Source organism: Eriocheir sinensis, chromosome 68 (genome assembly GCF_024679095.1).
Source record: "Eriocheir sinensis breed Jianghai 21 chromosome 68, ASM2467909v1, whole genome shotgun sequence".
Classification (NCBI taxonomy): Eukaryota; Metazoa; Arthropoda; class Malacostraca; order Decapoda; family Varunidae; genus Eriocheir; species Eriocheir sinensis.
The window spans coordinates 5,185,269-5,211,210 of record NC_066576.1 but is presented as its reverse complement, the minus strand read 5'-3'; the positions used below and the strand labels follow the sequence as shown (position 1 = coordinate 5,211,210).

General features: G+C 50.2%; 1 protein-coding gene across 50 annotated transcripts in view; it reads left to right on the top strand.

Annotated features, from left to right (window-relative positions):
* Window positions 1-25,942, top strand: part of LOC126988202 (titin-like) — a 208,925-nt gene that overhangs the window by 64,441 nt on the left and 118,542 nt on the right. For 45 of the 50 annotated variants that reach the window (XM_050846140.1, XM_050846127.1, XM_050846125.1 and 42 more), the window contains exons 46-59: window positions 86-2,507; window positions 2,683-2,973; window positions 3,470-3,701; window positions 4,048-4,219; window positions 4,630-4,816; window positions 6,143-6,351; window positions 6,690-6,805; window positions 7,294-7,347; window positions 7,890-7,974; window positions 8,189-9,068; window positions 9,175-9,332; window positions 9,476-9,670; window positions 13,499-13,628; window positions 21,745-24,953. In XM_050846140.1, coding sequence (XP_050702097.1) covers window positions 86-2,507; window positions 2,683-2,973; window positions 3,470-3,701; window positions 4,048-4,219; window positions 4,630-4,816; window positions 6,143-6,351; window positions 6,690-6,805; window positions 7,294-7,347; window positions 7,890-7,974; window positions 8,189-9,068; window positions 9,175-9,332; window positions 9,476-9,670; window positions 13,499-13,628; window positions 21,745-24,953 — 8,340 coding nt within the window. Of the gene's footprint in view, window positions 1-85; window positions 2,508-2,682; window positions 2,974-3,469; window positions 3,702-4,047; window positions 4,220-4,629; window positions 4,817-6,142; window positions 6,352-6,689; window positions 6,806-7,293; window positions 7,348-7,889; window positions 7,975-8,188; window positions 9,069-9,174; window positions 9,333-9,475; window positions 9,671-13,498; window positions 13,629-21,744; window positions 25,928-25,942 lie in introns of all 50 variants that reach the window. The other 5 variants (XM_050846119.1, XM_050846094.1, XM_050846118.1 and 2 more) reach the window with 4 other exon arrangements.

The window sequence follows — 25,942 nt, the reverse complement described above, 5'->3', positions numbered from 1 at the left end:
TGTGGTTGCTATAAGTTTTGTTATTATCAAGTTTATTGATATAATCACAGTTATTTAAGATAAATGAAAAAATGTTTTTCTTTAGGTTTCAGACTCAGGTGAGTACACATGCAAGGCCCACAACAAATGGGGCAAGGCTGAGTGTTCCGTCAAGCTGGAGTGTGTTGACAGAGCCCACGGCCAGCCACCCAAGTTCACCACTCATCCCCAGAACCTGGCAGGCCTCAAGGACGGTGACTCTGCTCACTTTGAGTGTACTCTCATCCCTGTTGGTGACCCCCACATGAAGGTGGAATGGTTCCATAACGGCGAGAAAATGCGCAACGCCACGCGCATCAAGACTGTCAGCGACTTTGGCTTCGTGGTTCTGGACATTGCTTACCTGCAGAACCATGACGCTGGAGAGTGGGTGTGCAAGGCCACCAACAAGTACGGCTCAGACACAACCAAGGCAACTCTCAACTGCTTCGGCATGGGAGGAGTGTACACTGACTCTCTCCAGCCAGCATCTCTAGACAAGATTGCAGCCCTGGAGGGTCACAAGACTGCCCTGAAGCCCACTGACACATCCACGGCTGCTGAGCCTCCCAAATTCATCACACAGATCGTGAACATTGAACGTCTTGTTGAGGGTCAGAGTGCCCACTTTGAGGCTCGCTTGGTGCCAGTCAATGACCCCAAACTTACTGTGGAGTGGTACAAGGATGGCAAGAAGCTGCCAACAGGCCATCGCTACAGGACCTTCCATGACTTTGGCATTGTTATCCTGGACATCTTGTACTGCTACGAGGAAGACTCTGGCGTGTATGAGGCACGTGCCGTCAACAAGCTTGGCCAGGACCAGACCAGTGCTACCCTGAAGTGCTTCAGCAAGACCAATCTGATTTTGACACCACAAGTGCCTAAGGGAATGGAAGGAGGCCTTGAGAAGCTGCAGACCCTTGAAGACCATGCCTGGATGCGCCGTGACTCTGTGATGTCCGAGAGGGCTGGCATGGCTCCCAAGTTCACTGTTCCTCTCAGCAACATTGACAACCTGAAGGAGAGTGAGAACGCTCACTTTGAAGCTCGCCTGGTGCCCACGGATGACCCTCGCCTCAAGGTGGAGTGGTTCTGGAATGGCAAGCCCATGAAGTACAGCTCCAGAATCAGGCAGTTCTGTGACTTTGGCTTTGTGATCATGGAGATCTCTCCTATTTACCCCGAGGACTCCGGAGAGTACATGTGCCGTGCCTACAATGATTACGGCGAAGCCGTCACCAAGGCAACGCTGAAGTGTGAAGGCAAGCGCTCCATCATCCTGGAGACTCAGCTGCCCAAGTCTATGCAGAAGGGCATGGAGAAGATTGCTGAGCTTGAGGGTCTGATGATCAAGTCACCTGATCTAGGAACACCCACAGACTCTGGACAGCCACCTCAGTTCATCACTCAGCCTGAAGACTCTTCCATTGGGGAGAACGGGCTTGCTCACTTTGAGTGCCGCCTGCAGCCAGCCAACGACCCCAACCTCCGCGTTGAGTGGTACCACAACGGCCGCCCGCTGTGTGCCGGCTCCCGCATCAAGACCATCAATGACTTTGGCTTTGTCATTCTGGAGATTGCCAACTGCTACAGCAAGGATGGCGGCACCTACACCTGCCGGGCAGTGAACAAGCACGGAGAAGCCTCTGTGGAGTGCAAACTGGCCGTCTCCAGCAAGAGTGGCCTTGTCCTTGAGCCACAAGCCACCATGAAGTTCAAGGGTCTCACTGAGGCCATTCAGAAGCTTGAGGAAGAAAAATACAAGAAGGAGGTTGTTCCTCAGGAAGAAGAGAAGCCTTGCCCTCCACGTTTTGTCACTGAGCTGCAGGACATCCACGACCTGGTCGAGGGCCAGCCGGCTCACTTTGACTGCCGCGTGGAGCCCGTGGGAGACCCGACCATGCGCATCGAGTGGTTCCACAATGGCATGCCAGTCAACGCCGGGTCCCGTGTGCACATGATGGACGACTTTGGTTTTGTTGTGCTGGACTTGGAGTGGACCTTTGCCCGCGACACCGGAGAGTACATCTGCCGGGCCACCAACAAGTGGGGTCAGGCCACCACCAAGGCCATGCTCAATGTTCGCTTCAAGCACAACGTTGACCTCACCACACAGCTGCCTCAGGGCATGACTGCTGAGAAACTGAAGGAGCTGGAGCGCGGTCCCCTGACCGACACTCACGAGCCCGATGCGGAAATGAAGCCGCCCAAGTTCGTTGTTCCCATCAAGAACCAGAGTCTGCAGGAGGGTGAACGTGCCTTCTTTGAAGCTCGCGTTGAGCCCCGCAATGACCCCAACCTGCAGGTGGAGTGGTACTTCAACGGCAAGCTCCTGCAGTCCGGCCACCGCTTCAGGACCAGCTTTGAGATGGGCCACGTGACGCTGGAGCTTCTGTACACCTACGCTGAGGACTCAGGGGAGTACACCTGCCGGGCCTTCAACAAGCTTGGCCAAGACCACACCAAGGCCACACTCAAGACAAAGGGTTAGTTTCCTTCTTCTTTAGTTTCTTGGTTTTAGACAACACAACCCATCACATGTTATGAAAACTATTTAATTTTTAGATTCCATCAAACTTTTTTAGCTTGTTTTGTTGTTTGGTGAAGGATGTTGGGTCATGAGTGTTGAGGATGATAAGTTTGTTCTTGTAACCCCAACAGCAAGCCAGTCCGTGGTGCTGCTCTCCCAGGTGCCCAAGGGCATGAAGTCTGGCGTGGACTTTGCCACTCAGATGGAGGAAACCCTGAAGAAGTACTGCAAGGACGTCATGCTCACCCCGGAGGACATCTACGACGAGGAGAAGAGGCAGCCTCCACGCTTTGTGACCCACATCAAGGACATCACTGACCTCAAGGAGCTGGAAGAGAACAAGTTTGACTGCCAGCTGGCTCCTGTGGGTGACCCCAACATGAAGGTGGAATGGTTCTTCAATGGTCGCCCTCTGCCCTACAGTAAGTGTGGCCCCCATCCATACATTGGGAAAGGTCTACATATATTGTTTCTTGAGCTGACATGAATGACAACCACAAAATTCATGAGACAGAAGTAATTAACTGAAGCCATTGCCTTTGTTTTTCCACCTGAAGAAAGGAAAGGACAGCCATTAGGGGCCGCTTTCACAGTCATTTTGTTTGTTTTGATCGCTACCAATGGCAGCGATCGCTGCTATAGTATTTCCACGTAAAACTGGCCGATGGGTAGTGGCGGCTGCGGGGTTAGCCTAGCCCCGCACCTTGCTGCACACTCTCAACACCTCTCGCTTCCTCTGCAGCCACCACTAGGCACCCATAGGCCAGTTTTACGTGGAAAACTATAGCATCGATCGCCGCTATTGGTAATGATCAAAACAAAAGTGACTGTGAAAGTGGCCCTAGGAGCCAAACAACTTTATCAACATTTACAGTGAGGTGGATAGTGACATATTTCCCTTTTCCTTTTCCCCCACAGAGAATCGCTTCACTCCCATCTATGACTTTGGCTACGTTGCCCTTGTCATGAACTGGGTGTTTGGCGAGGACTCCGGCGAGTACCTTTGCCGCGCCACCAACCTCTGGGGCATGGACGAAACCCGTGCCACCCTCAAGGCCACTGGTCGCCCCGGCGTCATCTATGAGTCGCAGATCCCCAAGGGCATGCAGTCCCTCGAGAAGATCAGGGAGCTTGAGGCCTCCATGCTGACGTAAGTTTTATGATGCAGTGAGGCAAAAAACATTCACATCAGTCCTAAAAAAAGATTGTAGATGGAGACATGAAGACAAGTGATTATTGGATTTTGTGTGAGAATAGTTTTATCTCTTCTACATTTTCCCTCCCTCCCTATCATCTCTCTCTCCTCTCCATTTCATTTCTTATTTTCTTCCTTTCGCTGTATTTCTTTCTTCCACTTTTACTGTACAATTCTCCCTTTTCCTCCTAAATGTTGTCCCCTCTTCTTTTTTCCACTTCATCTCTTTTAGTACAAGTTTCATGTAATATTCATCACAAAGAGTGGATAGTTATTGAGATGCCTTGTGTGTCGTCATCAGCACGCGGGAAACTGCTGTGGAGGAGGAGAAGCAGCGGTGCAAGCCTGAGGTCCTGAAGAAGCCTGAGAGCCTGGTGGTGCAGGAGGGAGATTGGGCACGCTTCAGCATCCGCGTGTCAGGCCACCCACGCCCAAGAGTCATGTGGATTGTCAACGGCAATACGGCCATGAGTGTAAGTTGTGGAAACCTTGACTTGTCTGTGCTAGTGTTGGTGTAATGTATTGTACTGCTGTCTTGGTCTGAACGATAGCATAAAACACTCCATTAACCCAGTAGCAGCGACGAGCCAAATTTGTGGGTTTACCGTGTAGCAGCGACGGGTCAAATTTGTGCCATGATATAAACCCCCAAAAATAGATGACGCATTAACTGATCACAAATGCTTTGATATATATTATGAAATGGTTTGTGTGAGGGATGATTTTTCTCATTTTTCTCGCTTAGAGGGACCATTAAGAATCATGATCCCCGCTGCTACCGGGTTAAATTTCCCTGTACATCCTGCTCACAGTCCACATAGACACTTCCTTATCTGCCTTTTCTGCTCCTTGGTAACCTGGTCCTCTTCTTTGCTTCCCTCAGGGCAATCGCTTCAAGATCTGGTACGACGGCATGTATCACCTGGACATTCCCAAGACCCGCCAGTACGACAACGGCAAGGTCGAGGTCATCTGCCGCAACTCCCTGGGCGAGACGTACGCCTGCTGCGAGCTGAAGGTGAACCCGCGCCAGGATGATTACCGCGCCGTCCTCAAGAACTCTCCCAGGCGTAAGTGTCCTCCCCTGCCAGGTTAGCAGGAACTACAGGTCCGGGGGTAGCTGGCTCTCTCCATGGTGCAGGCCGAGGGAGTCCTGAGGGGTCCTAAACCACCATCTCCTTCCAGAGCTCCTGATTTTGCTCACCAGATAGATTTTTCCTCCAGTATGTTTTCAGTCCCAGGGTTCCTGCTGCTGCTGTTGTTGCTGCTGTTAATACTACTAGTTTATTGATGTCATTGTTTCATCATTAACACCATCAGTATCATCATTATCACCATCTTCATCATTCATTTTCAGCCTTCTTGGAGGGTAGCCATCATTTATTCCCATTTTGGATGATGCAAATACCACATACTGTGTACCAGTGAGGGACATTGTGTAACCAGTGGTGACCCGGTGACTGCACGGAGCACCAGGAGCCTCTTAGTTCACTGTTTCTGGACCGGTCATTAATTGTCCACCAGGAACAGGCTGCCTAGGGGCCTTCTGCCTCCTGCCGGCCACGGGGCACCACTGTCATGCCTAACACCACTCTGCTACACTCACCACTGACTGTAACACCAAAACCTTGAGCAGCCACACCCAGTACCCAGCACTACCAAAACGCCACTTGAAAACTAACATATATTTTCATTTCTTCTGTTACACCACCATTTCTTTTTATTTCTTCATTTCTTTCCTCCGTCTTATTATTTGGTAAGTCACGGAAGGTAAGACTTAAGATGTGTTGCCCGATTGTTTTATCCCTGATGTGTTTTGCTCACGTTTAGTTGCGCCAGACACTTTGGTTCACGCCGCCACTCCCCTTAACGAGGTAACGCTAACAGTCCCCCCTAAGCCTTGCTCTATTAAAAAGGCCACTAATTCCTGCCACATTTTTATCTAACAGTTTAGTTTGGGTAAATTGTAATTCCATGTCTGTATGTAAACTTTGTAGTATTATATATGTTGCATGTCCATATCATACATGTCCACGTCATGTCATGCCACAGGAGTCACTTCTCCGAGTGTCGACCGTCAGTGAAACAACAGTGTCCCAGAGCACATGTACTCTTCTCGTCATTGATTACAGTGCCACGTCTCATCTCTTAGATACATCTCTCATGACGTGTTTATAAACATTTCCACCTTTGTTGATGTGTGTGTTGCACCTGCCACCTTTAGAACAGCATAGTGTCCCCTTAGTATCTTGAGTCACTTGCTAGACGCTCCTGTACTCCCCTGTTTGGTATCCCTTTAGTTTGGTGTCCTGTTAGCCAGAGTTCGGTGGTGGCTGGAGCATGTGCCTCCGCCGTGCTGGCTGGAGAGTCGGGCCTAACGGGGGTTATTTTTGTAGCCTGGTATGACACTGACCTCAAGAGTTATCAGAAGGAGCGCACGGATACCGAACTTGAGCGTGTCTTTGAAGAAAAAATAGACACAGACTACTCCATCCTCCATGAGTCCAAATTTGGAGAGTACATGGCCAAGCCCATGGACAAAACAGAAGAGACAGAGTGGCAGAAGTTGGCCAGAAAGAGGAATGCCGGAGAGAAGATCAAGGAGGTGAGTTGCTTACTAGATTAGGGTCATGTATGCTATCCATCTTTGCTTCATAAAGATGTGTCTGATAGGTCTTTCATGCAGTATTAATCAGCAAATGTACTAAATTTTGTACTGAGGTATTTGATTTCATTATTCATAAGCACAGTTTTGTGTAATATCTTGCAGCTAAAATCTTCCTTAGAGCTTGCTCCAAATGATTTCAGCACATTGCCAGTGGAGGCATTACCAGACAGCTGGGAGACCCTTTCAGAAGAATAAACTTTAAGACTAAAATATCATCACTACATAATTCCATTTCCACATGAATGAAAAATAACTTGAACTCTTTCCCTCAACAGCTGGAGGAGACCCAGAGGACCAAGGGCAGGAAGGACATAATGTTTGCCTCCCCAGCTGAGCACGCTGCCCAGCACTCCCTGGCCAAGGGCATGGCCTCCCGCTACGAGGAACAGCTGTAAGTATCGGGAGCCAGACATTCCTCTCCCACCAACAAATAAGGTCACAAGAGCAGCCATTCCATACTGCACTAGTCCTTTCAAGTAGCATTTCATTGGTCTTTACATTCATAGCATTTAGAACTTAACCGTGTAGCAGCAACGGGCCAGATTTGTGCCATGATATAAACCCCCCAAAACAGATGATACATCATCTGATCACAAATGCTTTGATATATATTATGAAATGGTTTGTGTGAGGGGTGATTTTTCTCATTTTTCTCGCTTGGAGGGACCATTAAGAAACATGATCCCCGCTGCTACCGGGTTAAAAATGATCAACAGAATGAATGATTCACCTCATGCCATGCTATTCAGTTTAAATTATTTGTGGAGGTGAATATTTTTGTTAGGCTGTGGCAGGCATTCTGTAAGGGTTTGAGAAGCTTGTGTAGGGCGGTGGGGGTAGTAAGGCAAAGGTCCCTGACGCAGCATTGCTTCCCAACAGCGGCGACGAGAAAGACAAGCCCAAGTATGAGAGGCCGCCTAGACATGTCCTAAGGTAGCCATCTGTCCCCGGTGGAGGATGACTCAGATGTTTGCTTTTCACTTTTATTTTAAGTCATTGTCCTGTGCCGGCAGACTTCATAATCATGTGTTTAAGTTTTTGAGTTTCATAAATCTTTTATAATAACAGAAACCAAAATTTATTTTAAATATTTATTAATGTGCTTCTATTTTGAAATTGTTTAATTTCTTTATATAACAGCAATAATATATGAGTTTCTTTATTCAGTAACTTGAGTGAATATTAATATTTTTCTAAGGGCTTCTTAATAATTTCTCTACATATATGTTTTGCTGTGTGCCTCTGACATTATTTTACTGCATATTAACTCTGACACATTTGTTGAAAAATAATGTATAAACAAGTTGAACTGGTTACCTGCCACTCTGCTGATAGCAAATAAATATATTTCATCAGCCTTGAATAAGATGATAACAGTTCAGTGTAAAATCCTTGGAATCCAAACCCAAACCATTCCTGTGCGGTGCCAGGGCGTGCAAGCCCTGTGCGGTTGTTGACTGTTCTTTCTGCTGCAGGGACGTGGATGATCTGCGGCACGATGAAGAAACCCTCCGCCAGTTTGAAGCCGAGCCCTCCGAGTCCACCGTCCACGGCAAGGAGGTGAGTCAGGGAAGATGTCTTGATGTTAGTCTGTTACTGATGATTGTCAGACCAGACATTACAGACCTCAGGGAGAAATAACTGATAGAAGATTGTTGTGAACAGCTGCTGAACTTGCTAGACTCAACACTAAGCCTGTGATGTGAGGTACTTTTGTTGTGGTCCTCTCTGTTGTTAGTGATAAATGAGACAATGTCTGTTCCTGTCTTCCCAGATCCACACCTCAACTCAGCGCCAGACTCAGAAGGAGACGCAAGGAGACTTGGAAATCACTCGAAAGATTACTGCCACTGATAAGACAGAGATTGAACACAAAGGCAAGACCACTGAGCGCCTGGTTCAGGGCCCACCTCAGAAGCCTGCCAAGCCTCCTTTCTTCACCAAGAAGATCCAGCCGTGCAGATCTTACGAGAGGGAACCCGCTCGCTTCATGGTGGAGTTTGATGGTGACCCCATGCCCACCGTGCAGTGGTACCGCGAGGACTTCCTCATCACCAGCTCTCCTGACTTCCTGATTCACACCTTCGGAGATAAGAGTATCCTGACCATCCGCGAAGTGTTCCTGGAGGACTCCGGTGTGTTTGCTGTGGTGGCAGAGAACCGTGGTGGCCGCGCCAAGTGCTCAGCCAACTTGGTGGTTGCTGAGCGCAAGCAGAGCCGAGCAGGAGCCGTGCCCCCCAGCTTTGACCAGACCATTCAGGACACCCAGAGCAAGCCAGGCAACCTGGTGAGGCTGGATGCCAAGCTTCTGGGCACGCCTCCCATTGACGTGTACTGGCTCAAGAATGGCCGCAAACTGACCCAAGACAGCCACTTCAAGATGCTTCTTGAGGGTGACGTGTACACTCTCATGATCATTGAGGCCTTGCCTGAGGACACTGCCTCCTACGAGTGTGTGGCCATCAACAAGGCTGGTGAGGCACGCTGCCAGGCCACTGTCGAGATCAGTGGTCCAACCCCAACAAAGACCCAGGAAGCCCCATCCAAGCCCAGTGGTGCCCCACAAGCCCCCAAGATCGTTGAGAAAGCTAAGGCCCTGATTGTGCAGGAAGGACAGTCTGCCTTCTTCGAGTGTGTCCTTACCGGCAACCCAAGTGAGTAATGGCTGTGTCTTGTCCTCTTGATAACTTTGTACTTTATTGAGCAAGCACAGCTTCAGATGCCATTCTTCTAACACAAATTTTTGCATGTTTCCCACAGAACCCAAGATCCAGTGGTTGAAGGGCAAGGAGCCCATCAAGCCCAGCAAATACTTCACCATGACAGCTGATGGTGACCGTTACTGCCTTCGCATCTCAGAGGCTTTCCCTGAGGACGAGGGAACCTACTTCTGTGTAGCTACCAACTCTGGCGGCAAGGTAAGAGCTGATTTGTAGCATAAGTGCCACCCCACCAAACCTTTGAGTTGAAAATGTTTGCTATACTGGTATTGATACGTTGTGAGCAGCACTGAGAATAAGGAGCGGATATTATGCTAACCTGAGGTGTGTTTGTCTCTCAGGCCACCGTAAAGACCGAGCTACACGTGAAACAGCCACAACAGTCCGAAGTGGCGCCATCTGTGGCCCCCATGGAGCCCGTCACAGTGGGTGAGGGCAAGGGTGCCCGCTTCAACACAGTGGTGCTGGGCAAACCCAAACCAAAGGTCCAGTGGTACCGCGAGGGCGCTCTCATCCCCAGCTCCAAGGACTTTGTGGTGAGTACCCAGTCTCCCTTTATGTTCATGTGTACTAGTGGGGGCAGTGCTGTTGTTTGCACACACACACACACACACACACACACACACACACACACAGTAAAAAGTTGAGGAAGGGAAGATGCTCAAGAGATATAAAGAAATATAGCTTCCCACAAAGAAATATAGAGGTTTGGAACAGATTAAGTGAAGAAATAGTATCGGCGAAGAGTGTGCAAAGTTTCAAGGAAAAGTTGGATGATTATAGATATGGAGACGGGACCACACGAGCGTAAGCCCAGGCCCTGTAAAATTACAACTAGGTAAATATACACACACACACACACACACACACACACACACACACACACACACACACACACACACACACACGGCCCGGTAGCTCAGGGGTAGAGCGTCTGGCTCACAACCAGAAGGACCGGGGTTAGATTCCCCGGCCGGGTGAAGATAAGTTGGGTTTATCTTCTTTCACGTGTAGCCCCTGTTCACCTAGCAGTGAGTAGGTACGCGACGTCAGGCAAGGAGTTGTGACCTCATTGTCACGGTGTGTTGTGTGTGAGTGGTCTCAGCCCTACCCAAAGATCGGTACTATGAGCTCTGCGCTCTTCCGTAGGGGAATGGCTGGCTTTTTCAAGAGAGGCCCACAGCAGACCAAGAGGTGAATTACACACACACACACACACACACACACACACACACACACACACACACACACACACACACACCACTCTTCCATGGGAGGCTGAGGGTTGAGTCTGTAAGGCCATAAGACTTTTTTCCGCGGTTACTGCTGCGCTTTGAGGAAGGGGGGCAGGGGTGCGGTGTGTGAGGCCCCAACAGCACACACAGGTCAACTAACGAGCTCCAAGGCACTCTTCGGGAAGGTAGCCCTACTGCCTGGCGACCACAAGCATTTGGAACATTCAGAATACAGAGACGAGACCCCATGAGCGTGGCGCATTTCCTGTATATCACAACTAGTTAAACACAAGTAACACACACACACACAGTAGTTAGCGCTCTTGCCTTACAACCGAGAGATCCCGGGTTCGATTCCTGGGTGGAGTGTAGGTGGATATATTGGCAGTCTCCATTAGTCCTCGCCCCCTGTCCACCCAGCAGGGAATGGGTGCCGGGTGTCTGTCGAGGGTTCTGTCCTGCCTCTCGTGTGTGTGAGTGTGTGTATGTGTGAGAGAGAGAGAGAGAGAGAGAGAGAGAGAGAGAGAGAGAGAGAGAGAGAGAATCACAAGCACACACATACAAACAAACACACACAATTTTGCTTCACTGTGTTGTATAATGCATGTTCACTCTGGCATCATCAATAGCACTGTCTCCTTTAGTTCCTATTTATCTTATACGAAAGTTTTATGGAAAAAGAAGTATGGTAATGTTATAGATGATGTGTGCATATCACGTAATTGTAAGCCCATATGTAGCCCCTATATGTGTGTGTGTGTGTGTGTGTTTTTACAACAAAGGAGACAGCTCAAAGGCACAAAAAAGGAAACAATAATAAAAAAAGCCCACTACTCGCTGCTCCTACAAAAAATAATTCAAAGAGGTGGCCGAAAGAGAGGTCAATTTCGGGAGGAGAGGTGTCCTGATACCCTCCTCTTGAATGTTAGAACGTATTTTTTTTTTTTTTTTTGTGTGTGTGTGTGTGTGTGTGTGTGTGTGTGTGACGAGCCGGTGCTTTATGGGAGGCGGCGCCGGACGGGTGACAGTGACAGGCGATGTCAGTGGTGTCATCACCCCATCGCGCGGGGCGGGCAGCTGTGGCGGGCTGATTCATGGCTATATGGGGCAACAGGCCGGCCAGATGCGCAGTTGGCCCGTCATGGGTGTTCTTCTTTATATAAGGGCCATGGAGTGCCCCGCTGACCCGGCTGTGGCAAGCGGTATTGTTGTCGAGCGTCAGGCGGGCAGCCAGGGCGTCGCGTCGGCCTCCCTGTCCGCCGCGTCCACCCGGCGGGGATGGGGTTTTCCCGTGAAAGTCGCGGCGTTAATGAGACTCGTCACAACCTCCGAGGAAATATTGAGTCACAGCAAGTTGGCACTTCTTACAGTGTGATTATTTTTTGATAGGCAGCAGATGTCAACACTGGGCTGACGGCCAAAGGGGCATAAGAAAGGTTAAGCGCTCCGGGCACCACTCGAGTGATAAGCGGTGCACTCAGGACTCGAGCAAGGGGGAGGGGGAGGGGCGACACGGTACAAGATTCTCTGAGCGCGGCAGACTTGAGCAAGAACTTGAGGATCCGAGGGTGCCGGGGTGCTGGGAGAATGGGTTGTAGGTGTTAACGGCCTAAGACAGCTTACTTTGGAAATCGGGAAAGAGGCGGTTGATTTGCTCGGGCTTACACTTATTACCGGAGCCCCGGTATTAGACGCTGGGACCTTGGGTGCACGGACATGATTTGCGGCCCTTGTGGGAATCTTGACATCCAGTAACGTGGATAACGTCTCGTCGGTAAGGTGAAGCTTTGAGGGTGCTAAAACGAGGGTAAAACCGCTTTCCCAGAACAGTTTCAAAGCAAGTGTCATTATACGCAGGTTAAGGAGATGATGATGACTCAGAGATCAATGTAATAGTAACCACCAGGCACGCTTGTCATGAGAGTAGCTACGTGTTCCACTCACCGCCGCCACGAAACACTAGACGACGTCGCCCGTGGCGCCCCCTGAAACACGATCCCGGGGCGGTCACGGAAAGGGGCGGCAGGAATGGTTCAGCCGGGGAGGGGCGGGGCGGGGCTGGGTGTTGCTCAACTGTTGAGCCAGCTTATTTTCATGTGACGGTGCATAATAAAACAGGGACATGTTACATAACTCTATAAGTATTTGTGGTTTTATGGGCAAGGCAATAACGGCTTCATGCTAGTGTGGGAGACTCTGGTGTTTGTCCCGGCCTCTGCTGCGCCGACGGATGTTTCGAACGACGCTTTACGTAGCTACCTCACCTGTTGGGTCGTCATGCCCCTCGATGGCCAACTTCCCAAATCTCAATCGACGTTAGGGTTGATTAATGGCTCATGGATCAGTTCGGGCACTTGACGCGCGGCAAATTTAGGTTGTCAGCTGTCATTTGGGCTCAGAGCTTAGACCCCGTGATTATTATGGGACAAGGTGATTACTGAAGGATTTCGCGCGTGCGCGCGTGTGTGTGTGTTTGTGTGTTGGGGGTGGGTGGGGTATAATTATCCATGGTCTGACCCCGCACTGGACTCGCGATCGCCAGCCGTTAGGGACCCTCCCCAAATTAACTCAGCTCACAGGTTACGGATCTCTGGGCACGGTAGGAACGTCACACGCACACGCCCGGGAAGAGGCACAGAGATGAGATGACACCTGTTACACCATGCACTGGAACAGAGGAACGAGGAACGATATGCATACTGCCCAATAGTCTCCCCTGACCCCCCAGAATCGAACCCTCGACCTCTCGTGCTGCTATGCTAGTAAAACTCCAACTGGCCCGATCACGCCGATCACGCGATAGACCCTGAGTACTAGCCCCCAGCCTAGAATGAGCCTAAACCTCATAAGTTAAAGATCTCCGGGTACGGCTGAAACTCACACCCACACACACCCGGGGGGCGGGACACAACACCTGAATGACACCCGGCACCATTCACCGCCGGGAGGACAGGGGACACCGGGCATCTGTCTCCACTCCGCCCGGGAGTCGAACCCGAGACCTCTCGATTGTGAGGCGAGTGGGTTAACCATTGTACACTTGTGTGTGTGTGTGTGTGTGTGGGTGGGTGGGTGTTAAATACGTTTGTGTCACCCCCCTTTTGACCCCTCCCTTTCCCTCTTCCTCAGATGTTCATGGAGGGCAACACGGCCGTCCTGGACGTCAAGCAGACCTACCCTGAGGACTCCGGAACCTTCACCTGCCGCGCCACCAACTCCGCTGGACAGGCCGAGACCTCCGTCTTGCTCACGGTCAAAAGTAAGAACGCCTAAGATCGTCCTGTAAGGGTGCTTCGTCCCCACCCCCCATTTCCGGTGCAGTGTGGGCGGGATCTGTCTGTCCACTTGGTTGTTGGCCCTCCCCGTCCTCCCCTGTAAACAGTGCCCACGTCCCCCCCGCGGGGCGGCGAGGCATCAGTGTCCCGCTGCTGCGTCATGTGTCGGCAGCAACCTAGTGTGACAACCTGGTAGTAATGTCCCCCCGGCGCCCCCACGGCCCGGCCTACCTGTTCCCCCCACACTGCACCGCTCCCCCCCCTTGTGTTGTGGACACGCCCTGCCATCAGCGGCTTAGAGTTCTTCTTTCCCTTGGTGATAATGATGCCGCGTCCCCGACCCTTCCAGCGAGGGGGAGGGGGCGCCTTGCACTGTAGCAGACTCCCTCCCTCCCACCATCCTTTAGGAGTCTTTCATTGGTGCCTTTTTTTGGTCTTGCTAAGTTATTGGGCAGTTAGATGCACACGTTATGAGGCAGAGGCAGCGAGGCAAGTCCCTCCCCGCCGCGGAAACGAGACAGTCATGATCCACCCTTGCGTTGCTGCTGCTGGGGTCGGCGCCTGCCTGACCTTCTCTCTCACTTGTCTCGTGCGGGCGGCGGGGCGCGGCTTTGCTCGTCGCTGCCGCGGGCTCAGCAGCATTTGACACAAGTAGCTGCACCAATTTCAGTCAGAATATTTAGTGCCAGTTGACCTCTGTATGTGCTTGACCATAGATTGTTGGCTCTGTATCTTCTGTCTATTAGCGTTTTACCATGATGTACTTTCCCTGGACTGTTCCCTGTATTGGCCTTAGCAGACTCATATTTTTGTATGCTTCAACGTATTATTATTATCATTTATCAAAAACCCTTTTTCATATATGATTTGGCGAGAAAAATATCTCGCCTCGGTGCTCACATACATAAGTTTTGACTGTCCAGCGGAGGTTTAAACTATGCTCAACTCTCCTGATATATTGGGTATTGCTCTGAGGTTCGGGACTAAACCTTATTGTATGATAACGAAGAGGTGAAGGGATGCATGACTGGCTGTTGCCATACAACATCTGTAATGTGTTTCCTCAGCCTTATAAACATAAATATTATAATGTACAAAAACTTGGGAAACATAAATAAAACAATCAGTGATATAAACTTACGGTTTACCTTTCCACGATTGTGGGCCGAGCACCTCACTAACAGCTGCCCGGGGTTAGTAGTGGTGGTGGTGGTGGTGGTGGTAGATAAGGCTTTTTGGTGTATTATAAGTGTGTCTGGACCACCGCGGCCCAGGCCCCGGTGGTCCAGGCGGGAGGCAGTGGGCGGACATTTCGGTCCACTGCCTCGACGAGACAGCCGGTTTGAATAGCGGACTCAGGATGAGGGAAAAGTGAAAAGAGAGAGTGACACAGTGCTGATGAAAGAGGAAGTGAGTAAGCGAGCAGCTCCAGGAAGGCAGGAGCTGCGAGGCGAGGAAACGTTGTGTCAGTGAGGGGAGGAGGTGGACCCCGCCCCGCCCCGCCGTGACTCACGGGGACAGACGGAGGCAGACTGACGCCGCGGCTGGCGCGTCTGCCAGGCCAGGGATGAGCCACACTGTCCCTCGTCACGCCTACCCGACACAAAGAAAACATTGCCCCGTAAAAGAAAAACAAAGAAAGGATACAAAGCTAAATGTTTCTTTACATGTTTTGAAATTCGTTACCACAGGTAGAAGAACTGAGAGGGATAAGGAAATGGCCCTTCTAACCTCCTTGAGATAAAAAAAAATGCATTAAAAGTATTATCCTCAGGAAACACATTGACACAGGTGAGGGAGGAACAGAAAGCCCTTTTAACACTGATATTTATTGAATACACACGCACACAGGCCGACACACTCACGTAAACACAACACCGTAACACGCTCCTCTTAATGCACAGAAATGGGAGGGCATGACACACAGGCTGTTAACACTGAGGCTTACCACGTCCCCTTGATACAACTATCGCACGTGTGGCTCTGGGCGTAGGAGCCAAAGTTGTGTGCTGCGTGACTCATGAGGGAGGGAGGGAGGGGTGGCGGCAGGCAGGAGGCTTGGTGGTCTATTTTCGTAGGAGCAGACGCGTTCGCCTTCCCACAACTCGAGCCCCGTCCTTGCCTTTGTGCGGGACCCTTCTCGCACCCTACTTGTACAGAAATACCCCCAGGCGCACCCCCATACACCTCTTGAGAGTCACTTGAGCGGACCCTTGTTGCTCCTCTTTGAACCCAGGCATCCATTCACACCACAATGACGAGTCAACAGAATAGACGCTCACGCACTTAAGTACTTTACAAACCCATATTTCTTGACACTGTTTCCTTGTAGTATCTCTCAACAGCCCGTCAATCACTTCAGCGCCCACATTCACACATTTTAAACGTTGATGTCCCCGAAGGTACCTCACGCACACGGTCAAAACGCCCTCAAGAACACACAAAAGGTCTCCAAATTCACACACTTGCAAGCCCGGACTTAATTCTCGCCCCTGCTCCTTTACCCTCAATGCTCAAACTCCTCCGCATTCATACCGTTGCCCACATTTACATATCAACAATGACGTCCCTGAAAGTACCTCACGCACACAGCAACAAAAAGTCCAAATCCACGCACTTGCAAGACCAGTTTCCCCCCCCACTGCTCCCTTACACTCAATGATTAAACACCGCATTCACACCGTTGCCCACATATACATATAAACAATGACGTCCCCGAAAGTACCTCACGCACATAGTCAAAACGCATATACGCAACACATACACAAAATTATCGCTAAATCTTCGCACTTACACGCCCGCTTTCACATACTTCTTACTCGCTTACTCTTGCACGAAGCTCCCATAGGCATTAGCTTGGCCACGCTTGTCTTATATAGGATTTGTTAAGGAAAGACCCTCCCGATGTTATGATATATATATTTATTTGAAGGCACACGGAATCTTACATATCCACAGTCTCTCTCTCTCTCTCTCTCTCTCTCTCTCTCTCTCTCTCTCTCTCTCTCTCTCTCTCTCTCTCTCTCTCTCTCTCTCTCTCTCTCACGGAGAGAGAGAGAGAGAGAGAGAGAGAGAGAGAGAGAGAGAGAGAGAGAGAGAGAGAGAGCGAGAGAGAGAGAGAGAGAGAGAGAGTAAATGCGATAAAAATAATGATGACAGTGATTCTTCCATGTGGGCTTCACGTGTGTGTGTGTGTGTGTGTGTGTGTGTGTGTGTGTGTGTGTGTGTGCAGGCGGCCAGGTGGGGTGCTTAGCTGTGCGTCAGGGTCGGCAGGAGGGCTGGGGGAGCAGGAACACACATCTGGTGAGGGAGAGTAGGTATAATTAACCGAGGAGGCGACGAGGGGGGCAGATGTAGCCCTCTCCAGCATGTAGGGTGGAGACTGGTGGGGTGGTTGAGGCGGTGGAGTAAGACCTAGGATGGTGGTGTAGAGACTGTAGACTGTAGGGGCAAGAAAGAGAGGGAGAGAGGCTGGTGGGGTGATTGGGTGTGGTTGTAGAGAAAGAGTCAGGATGCTGGTGTAGAGACCAGAGAGAGAGAGAGGGAGGGAGATGCTGGCCTGATTAAGGAGGCTGGTGATGTGGCTCTGGTGAAGGAGTAAGAGGCAATATGGTGTTGTAGAGAAGATAAAGAGAGAGAGAGGGGGATAGAGAGGCTGGCTTGATTGGGGTAGTAGTGCAAGTAGAATGGATGGACTGATGACGTTGGTGTGCATACAAAAGTTAAAAAAAAGTAAGGGAGAGGCTGGATGGGTTAAGTTAGAAGTGGTCTGTAGGGGTGTTAGTGATGGAGTGACGTGAGGGAAGGAGTGGAAGGAAGGGAGACTGAGCTTGATATGTTGTTGGTGAAGTGAGAAGGGCTGGCAGAGTTGAAGTGAGGAAGAGGCTGAGTTTGAGTGAAGGAAGGGAGACTGAGCTTGATATGTTGTTGGTGAAGTGAGAAGGGCTGGCAGAGTTTAGGAGAGAAAGAGGCTGAGTTTGAGTGAAGAAGGGAGACGGAGTTGATTGTGGTGGTGGTGGCGGTGAACTAAGACGGCCAGGAGATTGGAGGTGAGGAAGAGGCCGAGTTTGGGAGTGGAGGAAGAGAGCAAGGTGGCGGTGCAAGGCGAAGTAAGAGTGCTAGGAGAGGTGAGGTTAGGGAAAGGGTGAGAATGGGTTGAGGAAGAGAGACTGAGCTGGTTGTGGTTGTGAAGAAGGAAGGCAGGGAGAGTGGAGGTGAGGAAGAGGCAGCGTTGGGGTGGTCTGGTGTGTGTGTGTGTGAGGGTGGCGGGCGGGGTGTTGGTGTATATACAGCGGTTTAGATCAGTGGTGGGCGGGGAGGAGCGAGTGGGCGGCGGGGTACTGTTGTATTTTCAGGGCTAGAAAGTTCCTGGGGGCGAGGCTTGAGGCGACACCCCCGCGTTGGTCAGGTGGTATTTTTAGGTCCTCGGTCACCACGCTCACTTGTGCACTTGTAAAACTAGGTGACCCGGCCCCTGCACACCCCCTCTCCTCACCCTCTTCATCCTCTTGACTCACGCTGACACAGAGATTAACACGAAGAGAGACAGAGAGAGAGAAAGAGAGGCTTGTCCTAGTTTTACCTTGGGACACCACCGCGAGTCACTGTACGAAGGTGTTACACTTGCTTATCGAGGTCCTTGCCAGCCCCTCTTCGTTCTTTCATTCTTCTTAACTCATGACGACACACACATTAATATTACTTAACACGAGGAGCACCTTTCTGTAGTCTTACCTTGAAGCACCGCCCGTGAGTCACTGTACATGATGTCACAGTCCCCCGCGTAGCTCTGCAGGTGTGGTGCCTTCTTAACACTTGCCCAGGTCGAAAGCGTCGCCGATGCGCCTCACCTACGTGCAGCCGCCCGTCTCCCGTGCATCTTGTAGGGTTGCTCTCTTGCTGTACCAAAGTTAACCCTGAGTGCCTAACGAACCCCCTCCCCCGCCCCATCGTCATCTTGGGCCCCTTCCTCTTCCCTCGCCACACACACACACACACACACACACACACACACACACACATATTTACTTACATTTTTCCTTCCGGGCTAAGGGCCGCCAAGGTGAGGCGGCTGGCTGGCTCGCCGCCACTGCTCAGCTCAGGCGCGTCTAGACCCAACTCTGATAAGTTCATAATAAACAAGCACCCTGGCCGGGGCTGATTCACACCCGCTGCTCGCTGGGGCCTGAGGGTCCCGATCATTGACGCTGCATCTCACGCACCCCAATCGCCGCCTGTACCGAGTCGTGATTATGAAGATGTGTGTGTCCGTCCCAAATATTTGGGTTCCATGATAAATCTTGGGGCGGAGGGGTGAAGGCCACATGGCGGCCTCATCCTGACGGCTGTGAAAATACGCCGAAGCCAACTCACCGCGGCAATCCCTCCCATAAATAGTCCCGTGATGCACAGCTTGGCTGCTCCAGCTACACTCTGACGCCTAATATTATCCATTGTACACACACACACACACAATATATATATATATATATATATATATATATATATATATATATATATATATATATCTATATATATATATATATATATATATATATATATATATGCTCTTCTTGGAGTGAGGCCATCCCGACAGGCTCCTGATTGTGTCAGGATACGGCGAGGCCGAGGGGGAGGGGAATGACTATATTGGTGCAGTGATTTCTTGACTAAAAGGAGAGTTTTGGAATCTGTTCAAAGGTTGCCTCATAAGTAGAAGAGAATGCAGGGGCCGAATAGTTTCCCCTTTCGGTTTGGCCGAACAGCGGGTTGTCAGGTGTGCTACATTCCTTATGGCTTAGAAACCTGTCACCACACAGCTTCAAGGTTACCAAGGCAAAGGCTTCGCTGCCTTGTGTCGGCCATGGTGTTCGGCGCTGCGGTGGTAGGCTGACAAGAGTTAATGCCTTGTGGAAGTAGAAATGAAGGGGATTAAGAAAACAAAGGCTTTTTTGTTTATTTAATGAGAATAAACGACAGGAATACACAAAGAGACAACCGCCCCACAAGGCTGTAGTCCCCTGGCAAGGACACACAAACACTGATCAACTCAATACCTGTGTCGTTGCGGTGTTGGTGCTCACTGCTCACAAGGACCTCCCTCGGCGGGGCGCGTGGGTGGGAAGGCTGAGTGAGGGACGGGGGACTTCTTGCCGCGGGGCCAGCTGCGACAACACGTGTGGGACATCTGTCAAGGTTCAGACATACATAACGTACCAATACATCTCCCGAAGCTGCGTGGGAGGCACCAGCTGCGCCCGGGGCACCACACACTGACAGAGTGACAACTTACCTGGGGATGGCTGCTCTGCGCATCGCGGTGCTCCACCGCCTCGCCGCCAGGTGTAGTTCATGAACAGCCGAGCGTGGGCTTTTTCCTTTTGAAAATAATGTGGATTTACCTGTCTTGTGCCTGGCGAAGCCAGCCAGCGTGGGGCAAAGCCACGGCGCTACCCCGCTCCTCGTGCCTGGGACAGCAACCTGTTGAAGAGTATAGTGTGGGTCCGCTGAAGCTTATTATGTGTGACCCTTGGTGCTGGCAGCGGAGGACGGTGGTGCTTCGGGAGGAAGAGCCACCGGCCGCGGCCGAGGAACAAGAGTCAGCACGGCTGAACTCCACCACCTTATATAGCTACTTGTGTGTTGCTAGATATTATACAATCTCTAAATATAAAGTTGCTCGGCATCACGAAAAGTTGCCCTCATTTTATGAGGTAAAATAAATGTTGGCACCGATCAGAAAGATCTCAAGGGCGGGAGTGGAGGGCAACACTAGCGAGCCTTATGAGGGCACGGGGAGCCCCGACGTCTAGGCTGGGGTATGGAGCACCAAATGTGGTAATATAGCAAGTGACTAAATTTGCACCGAGATGCCTGGGTGTCGGGTCTACCCTCCGTGCGTCACTAGGGCCAAGAAAGGGAGTGAATCACTCCTTACTCACCCCTCAAAGCGAAGCTCCATACTTGCGCTGGGCCGTAGTAGATCCCGTGCCAATTTGTAACAGCTGCCACACGAATGTTTCTGTCTTGCACTTAAGTGAAGAGCACCGCAAACACACACACACACACACACACACACACACACACACACACTCAGACACACACACCGGGGCGAGCCTTGGCTTGGCTAAATGGTCTTGGCGCCAAAGCACTTGCAGCCAATTAGAGCACTCGGTATCTTTGCCTCCTGAGTCCGTCCACTTCCTCGCCGCAGCACTTGTCACTCCTCTCAACACTGCCTCGGCCTCACGGATGATGCAGCGAGAGGCTTTTAGTGCGTTCTTTGGTTTTCAGCTTCTTAATAAACTTTTTTTTTCCACGGGTTATATCGGCTGTCTCGTCTCCGTTTTGGACAAATACTCTCTTGTTTTCTATTCTTTTCAGTGGCACAAGCTTCCTTCCTGGCTGTCGCTGTGGGTTCACTTAATGAATGCTGGCCTGGCGAAGCTAGATTTGACTCTTACATAGCAAATCTTTCTCGCAAGGCTGTTCTCACATTTTCAGGAAGTCTGTTGGCCTTTTCTTTCAGATCTTAGAAGGTGCAATTCTCTCCCAGAGGCGTTAAAATTATTCTCGTGAGGTAGTTTTGCTTTCATTCAGCAGCGCTCGGAGGAGCCCGTCGAATCCTTGCACCACGAGTGTTGAACGGAGACTGAGTCAGCGGGGATAGTAGCGCGGGTACTTATAGTGGCACACCCACCACCCTCCCGCTACGTAAGCAGCCCCGAGGCTTCGCTCAGCCAATGAGAAAAGTGGGAGGGGCTGAGCTTTGGCATTGGCTTTCCCGCTGAGAACACTTCGAATCATTTTTAAGTTTGGAGTTTCAGTAATGACGTCACACTTCTAGTCCCTCCCAGCGAGGTGTTCCCTTTATGAATCATTTGTTTGTGGAGCGTTGACTCACGCTCGCATGTGATGCAACTTTTACTTTGAGACATTTTTTGTGGGGTGTGATGGCTTAGTCTTTACCTAATTAAGACTGCTCTAAATTTAGTCAGCCGCCTTAAGAAGTGATAGCGGAGTAACACGCCGCCCTCATGCATCCAGTGGCGACGAAAGGCAGCGTCCGTGACGCTTTATGACCGCATTACTTCCCCACAGGTTCTTACACAGAGGAGGAGGACCATGTCCGCCTCACTCGACGCACGCAGGAGAGGGAGTCTCACAGGCGTCGGTGGGGGTCTCCGAGCCCCTCCAGGTGGTGCTCCCTTAGCCCCGCCAGACCTGGCCGAGACAAGAGCATTCCGGTGAGAGGCTTCAGACCAAGGAATGAGGAGGAACTGGAAAGAAAGAAGAGAGAAAGAGTGCCATGGCTCGTTGAAAAGAAAACAGAGGACATTAGTTCTGCGGCATCTAAATTAAAAAGGGCCACTGTACCCTTTGCACCGAAGGAAATAGAAAAATTTGGAATTCCCAAAGTGGAACTTAAGACAACTGCACAGGAAACTATATCGGAGGAACCATTAGAACCAGGAAGGCCAGGCCAAGAGGGAGAGGAAGATGAAGAATATGAATATTATGAAGACTATGATTACGATTCTGATGAGATCCAGGAAGGAGAATATGGGGACCTCGGGGAGTACGAGCCACCAAGGCAAGAGCCGAGCCAAAGGGGAAGGTCCCGCACGGTAAAGGGGAGGCGTCCACGCAAACCGCAGGACGGGACAGAACCCAAGCCAGGGAAGAGGCCCATTTTACGCAGAAGAAGAGTGAGGCCTGAGGAGAAACAGGGCGAAGAGGTCACCCTGAAGCCTGGCAAACGGATCCCCAAAACTTCGGAAGAAGGTGAAAAAGTTCAACTCACGCCTTTCGAAAAGAGACGACCAGAACAGGGGCATGAACCAACGACATTGCCATGGAGAACCAAGAGGACACCGTCAAAGGAAGGGGGGAGAGAACCACCAACAACTACAGCTGAAGACACAAGTAGATATGCTCCATCAAGGCCAGGCCAAGAAGAAGAGGAAGATGAAGAATATGAATATTATGAAGACTATGATTACGATTCTGATGAGATCCAAGAAGTAGAATATGGGGACCTCGGGGAGTACGAGCCACCAAAGCAAGAGCCGAGCCAAAGGGGAAGGTCCCGCACGGTAAAGGGGAGGCGTCCACGCAAACCGCAGGACGGGACAGAACCCAAGCCAGGGAAGAGGCCCATTTTACGCAGAAGAAGAGTGAGGCCTGAGGAGAAACAGGGCGAAGAGGTCACCCTGAAGCCTGGCAAACGGATCCCCAAAACTTCGGAAGAAGGTGAAAAAGTACAACTCACGCCTTTCGAAAAGAGACGACCAGAACAGGGGCATGAACCAACGACATTGCCATGGAGAACCAAGAGGACACCGTCAAAGGAAGGGGGGAGAGAACCACCAACAATTGCAGCTGAAGACACAAGTAGATATGCTCCTGAAGATGTCTATTCTCCAGACACTGAAGAAATGCCGGAGCCTGGTCGACCACAGGCTCCAAGATTTATTGCACGAGAAAGAGAAGAACCAGAAAAGTTTGTCTTACCTAAAACACAACTGAAGAAAACTAGAAAGGTACCCTTCGCACCTAGCGACTCCAAGCCTGAATTAGACGGTGTCCCCGTGAAGGAGACAACGAGAGATAAACCTACAGGAAAGGAATACCCAGAAATCACAGATCAAGACGTTCCATACGACTACAGGGAATTAGATGATCAGACACATTTAGAACATGTAGAAACAGTTGAAGATACAGAATCGCCAAAAGGTAAGCCGAGTAGAAGGCCCAAAATTCCTCCACCTCAAGAAGAATTCACAATACCCAAGGTAAGCCTCAAGAAAACAGTCCCAAAGAAGTTTGTCTCTGAAGAAGAAACACTTGAGTCGGTTGATCTTCAGCATGTCGAAAGACCCAAGAAGCCAACCTCTAAGCTTGAGAAACGACAATGGAGTCCAATGCCAGAGACTGATAAGTATAGTCCAGAGCATATTCCTGAAAAAGAACTCGTGGAGCTTGAAGAGCCTGAATCATTCGTGACTGAGAGAGAACCAAGTGAAATAGAGGAGGTTGATAAAGGTGTGTACCAACGACAACCTAAAGAAGAACCTTTACTGGAAGATGTGAAAAAGCCAAAAATAAGAAAGGGACGTTGGCCTCCTACAGAAGAAGAGGAAAAGGAAGAGGTAAGACTAAAGCCAGCAAGGCCTCTACGCCGACGGCCTGAGGACGAAGGTGAATTACCACACCTGAAACCCATTCCCAGGAAGAAGACTGAGCCTGAGGGGAAAGAAACGGTTCCTCTCAAGCCAGGCAAGCGAGCTCCTCAAGACCTTCCAGAGGGTGAACAACCACAACTGGAACCATATGAAGGCTTTGAGCCACAGGTTCCAGGGAAAGAGAAAGCCACTTTGCAAAGGCCAAGAAAACCAAAGACCAAGGCAAAAGAGAAGCCATTAGAAGAAACAGAAGCTCCTGTACCAGAGGAATACATACAGCCTGAAGATGAGGATCAAACCAAGCCGAGGAAAGAAAGGAAGAAGCCTGACACAGAGGATGATGAACCCGAGGTTCCTTTCTGGCGAGGGAGAAGGCTTCCACCCAAGGATGAGGAGAAAGAAACTGTGGAGTTAAAACCTTTCACAAAGGAGAAACCAAAAGAACCCAAGAAGAAACCTAAAACCAAACCTCGCTGGCCACATGAACCAGAGGTTCCTGAGCCTGGAAAGCCTTCCCAAGATGTTCCAAGGAAGCCAGGGGAAAAAGTCCCTGATGGGATTCCAGATGAACAGAAACCAGAGAAACCAACCGTTTCTGATGGTTATGAAGAGTTCCAGGAGATGGAGGATACAACGGAAGCCCAGTACGAAGTTATTGAAGAGGTAATCACAGAAGAAGGCAAGGTGATACAGCGTCGCACTAAACCAAAACCAAAGACAAAAATAACCCAAAAAGAGACAGTTGAAGAGAAAATTACCACTCCTAAAGTGACTCTGAAAAAGAGGATTCCTGGGAAGTTCATTACAGAGGAAGAAACCATTGAAACAGTGGAACTAAAGCATGTTGAGAAACCCAAGAAGCCTAAACCTGTCCGAGAGAGACGGCAGTGGGATACCTTTGGTGAAACCGAAGAAACAACCGTCCAGGAGCTGACGGAGACAGAACAGATCGAATTTGAAAAGCCAGAGTCATTTGAAACGGTTGAAAGGTTTGTGACCGAAGAAGATCAAACCATTGAGGGATATCAGCGCACTACTGAAGAAGAGATGGTCACAGAGGAAGGAAAGAAACCTAAAATCAGGAGAGGGCGATGGCCTCCCAAGGAGGAAGAAGAGAAGGAAGAGGTTAAGCTTAAGCCGGGCAGACGTTTCCCTAAGAAACCAGAGGAGGGTGCTGAACAACCTCAGTTGAAGCCCATTCCGAAGAAAAAGACAGAGCCCACGGAAAGGGAAAAGGTACCTCTTAAGCCAGGCAAACAAAGTTATGAAGACCTTCAAGAGACAGAGCGTGTTGAGCCTGGAAGGACGGAGACATATGAAACAGTGGAAAGGTTTGTGACCGAAGAAGATCAAACAGTTGAGGGATATCAGCGCACCATTGAAGAAGAGATGATCACTGAGGAAGGAAAGAAACCCAGAGTTCAGAAAGAGCGATGGCCCCCCAAGGAGGATGAAGCTGAAGTTCCTTCGTGGCGTGGGAGAAGGCTTCCACCCAAGGATGAGGAGAAAGAAACGGTGGAGTTAAAACCTTTCACAAAGGAGAAACCAGAAGAACCCAAGAAGAAACCTAAAACCAAACCTCGCTGGCCACATGAACCAGAGGTTCCTGAGCCTGGAAAGCCTTCCCAAGATGTTCCAAGGAAGCCAGGGGAAAAAGTCCCTGATGGCATTCCAGATGAACAGAAACCAGAGGAACCAACCGTTTCTGATGGTTATGAAGAGTTCCAGGAGATGGAGGATACAACGGAAGCCCAATACGAAGTTATTGAAGAGGTAATCACAGAAGAAGGCAAGGTGATAAAGCGTCGCACTAAACCAAAACCGAAGACAAAAATAACCCAAAAAGAGACAGTTGAAGAGAAAATTACCACTCCTAAAGTGACTCTGAAAAAGAGGATTCCTGGGAAGTTCATTACAGAGGAAGAAACCATTGAAACAGTGGAACTAAAGCATGTTGAGAAACCCAAGAAGCCTAAACCTGTCCGAGAGAGACGGCAGTGGGATACCTTTGGTGAAACCGAAGAAACAACCGTCCAGGAGCTGACGGAGACGGAACAGATCGAATTTGAAAAGCCAGAGTCATTTGAAACGGTTGAAAGGTTTTTGACCGAAGA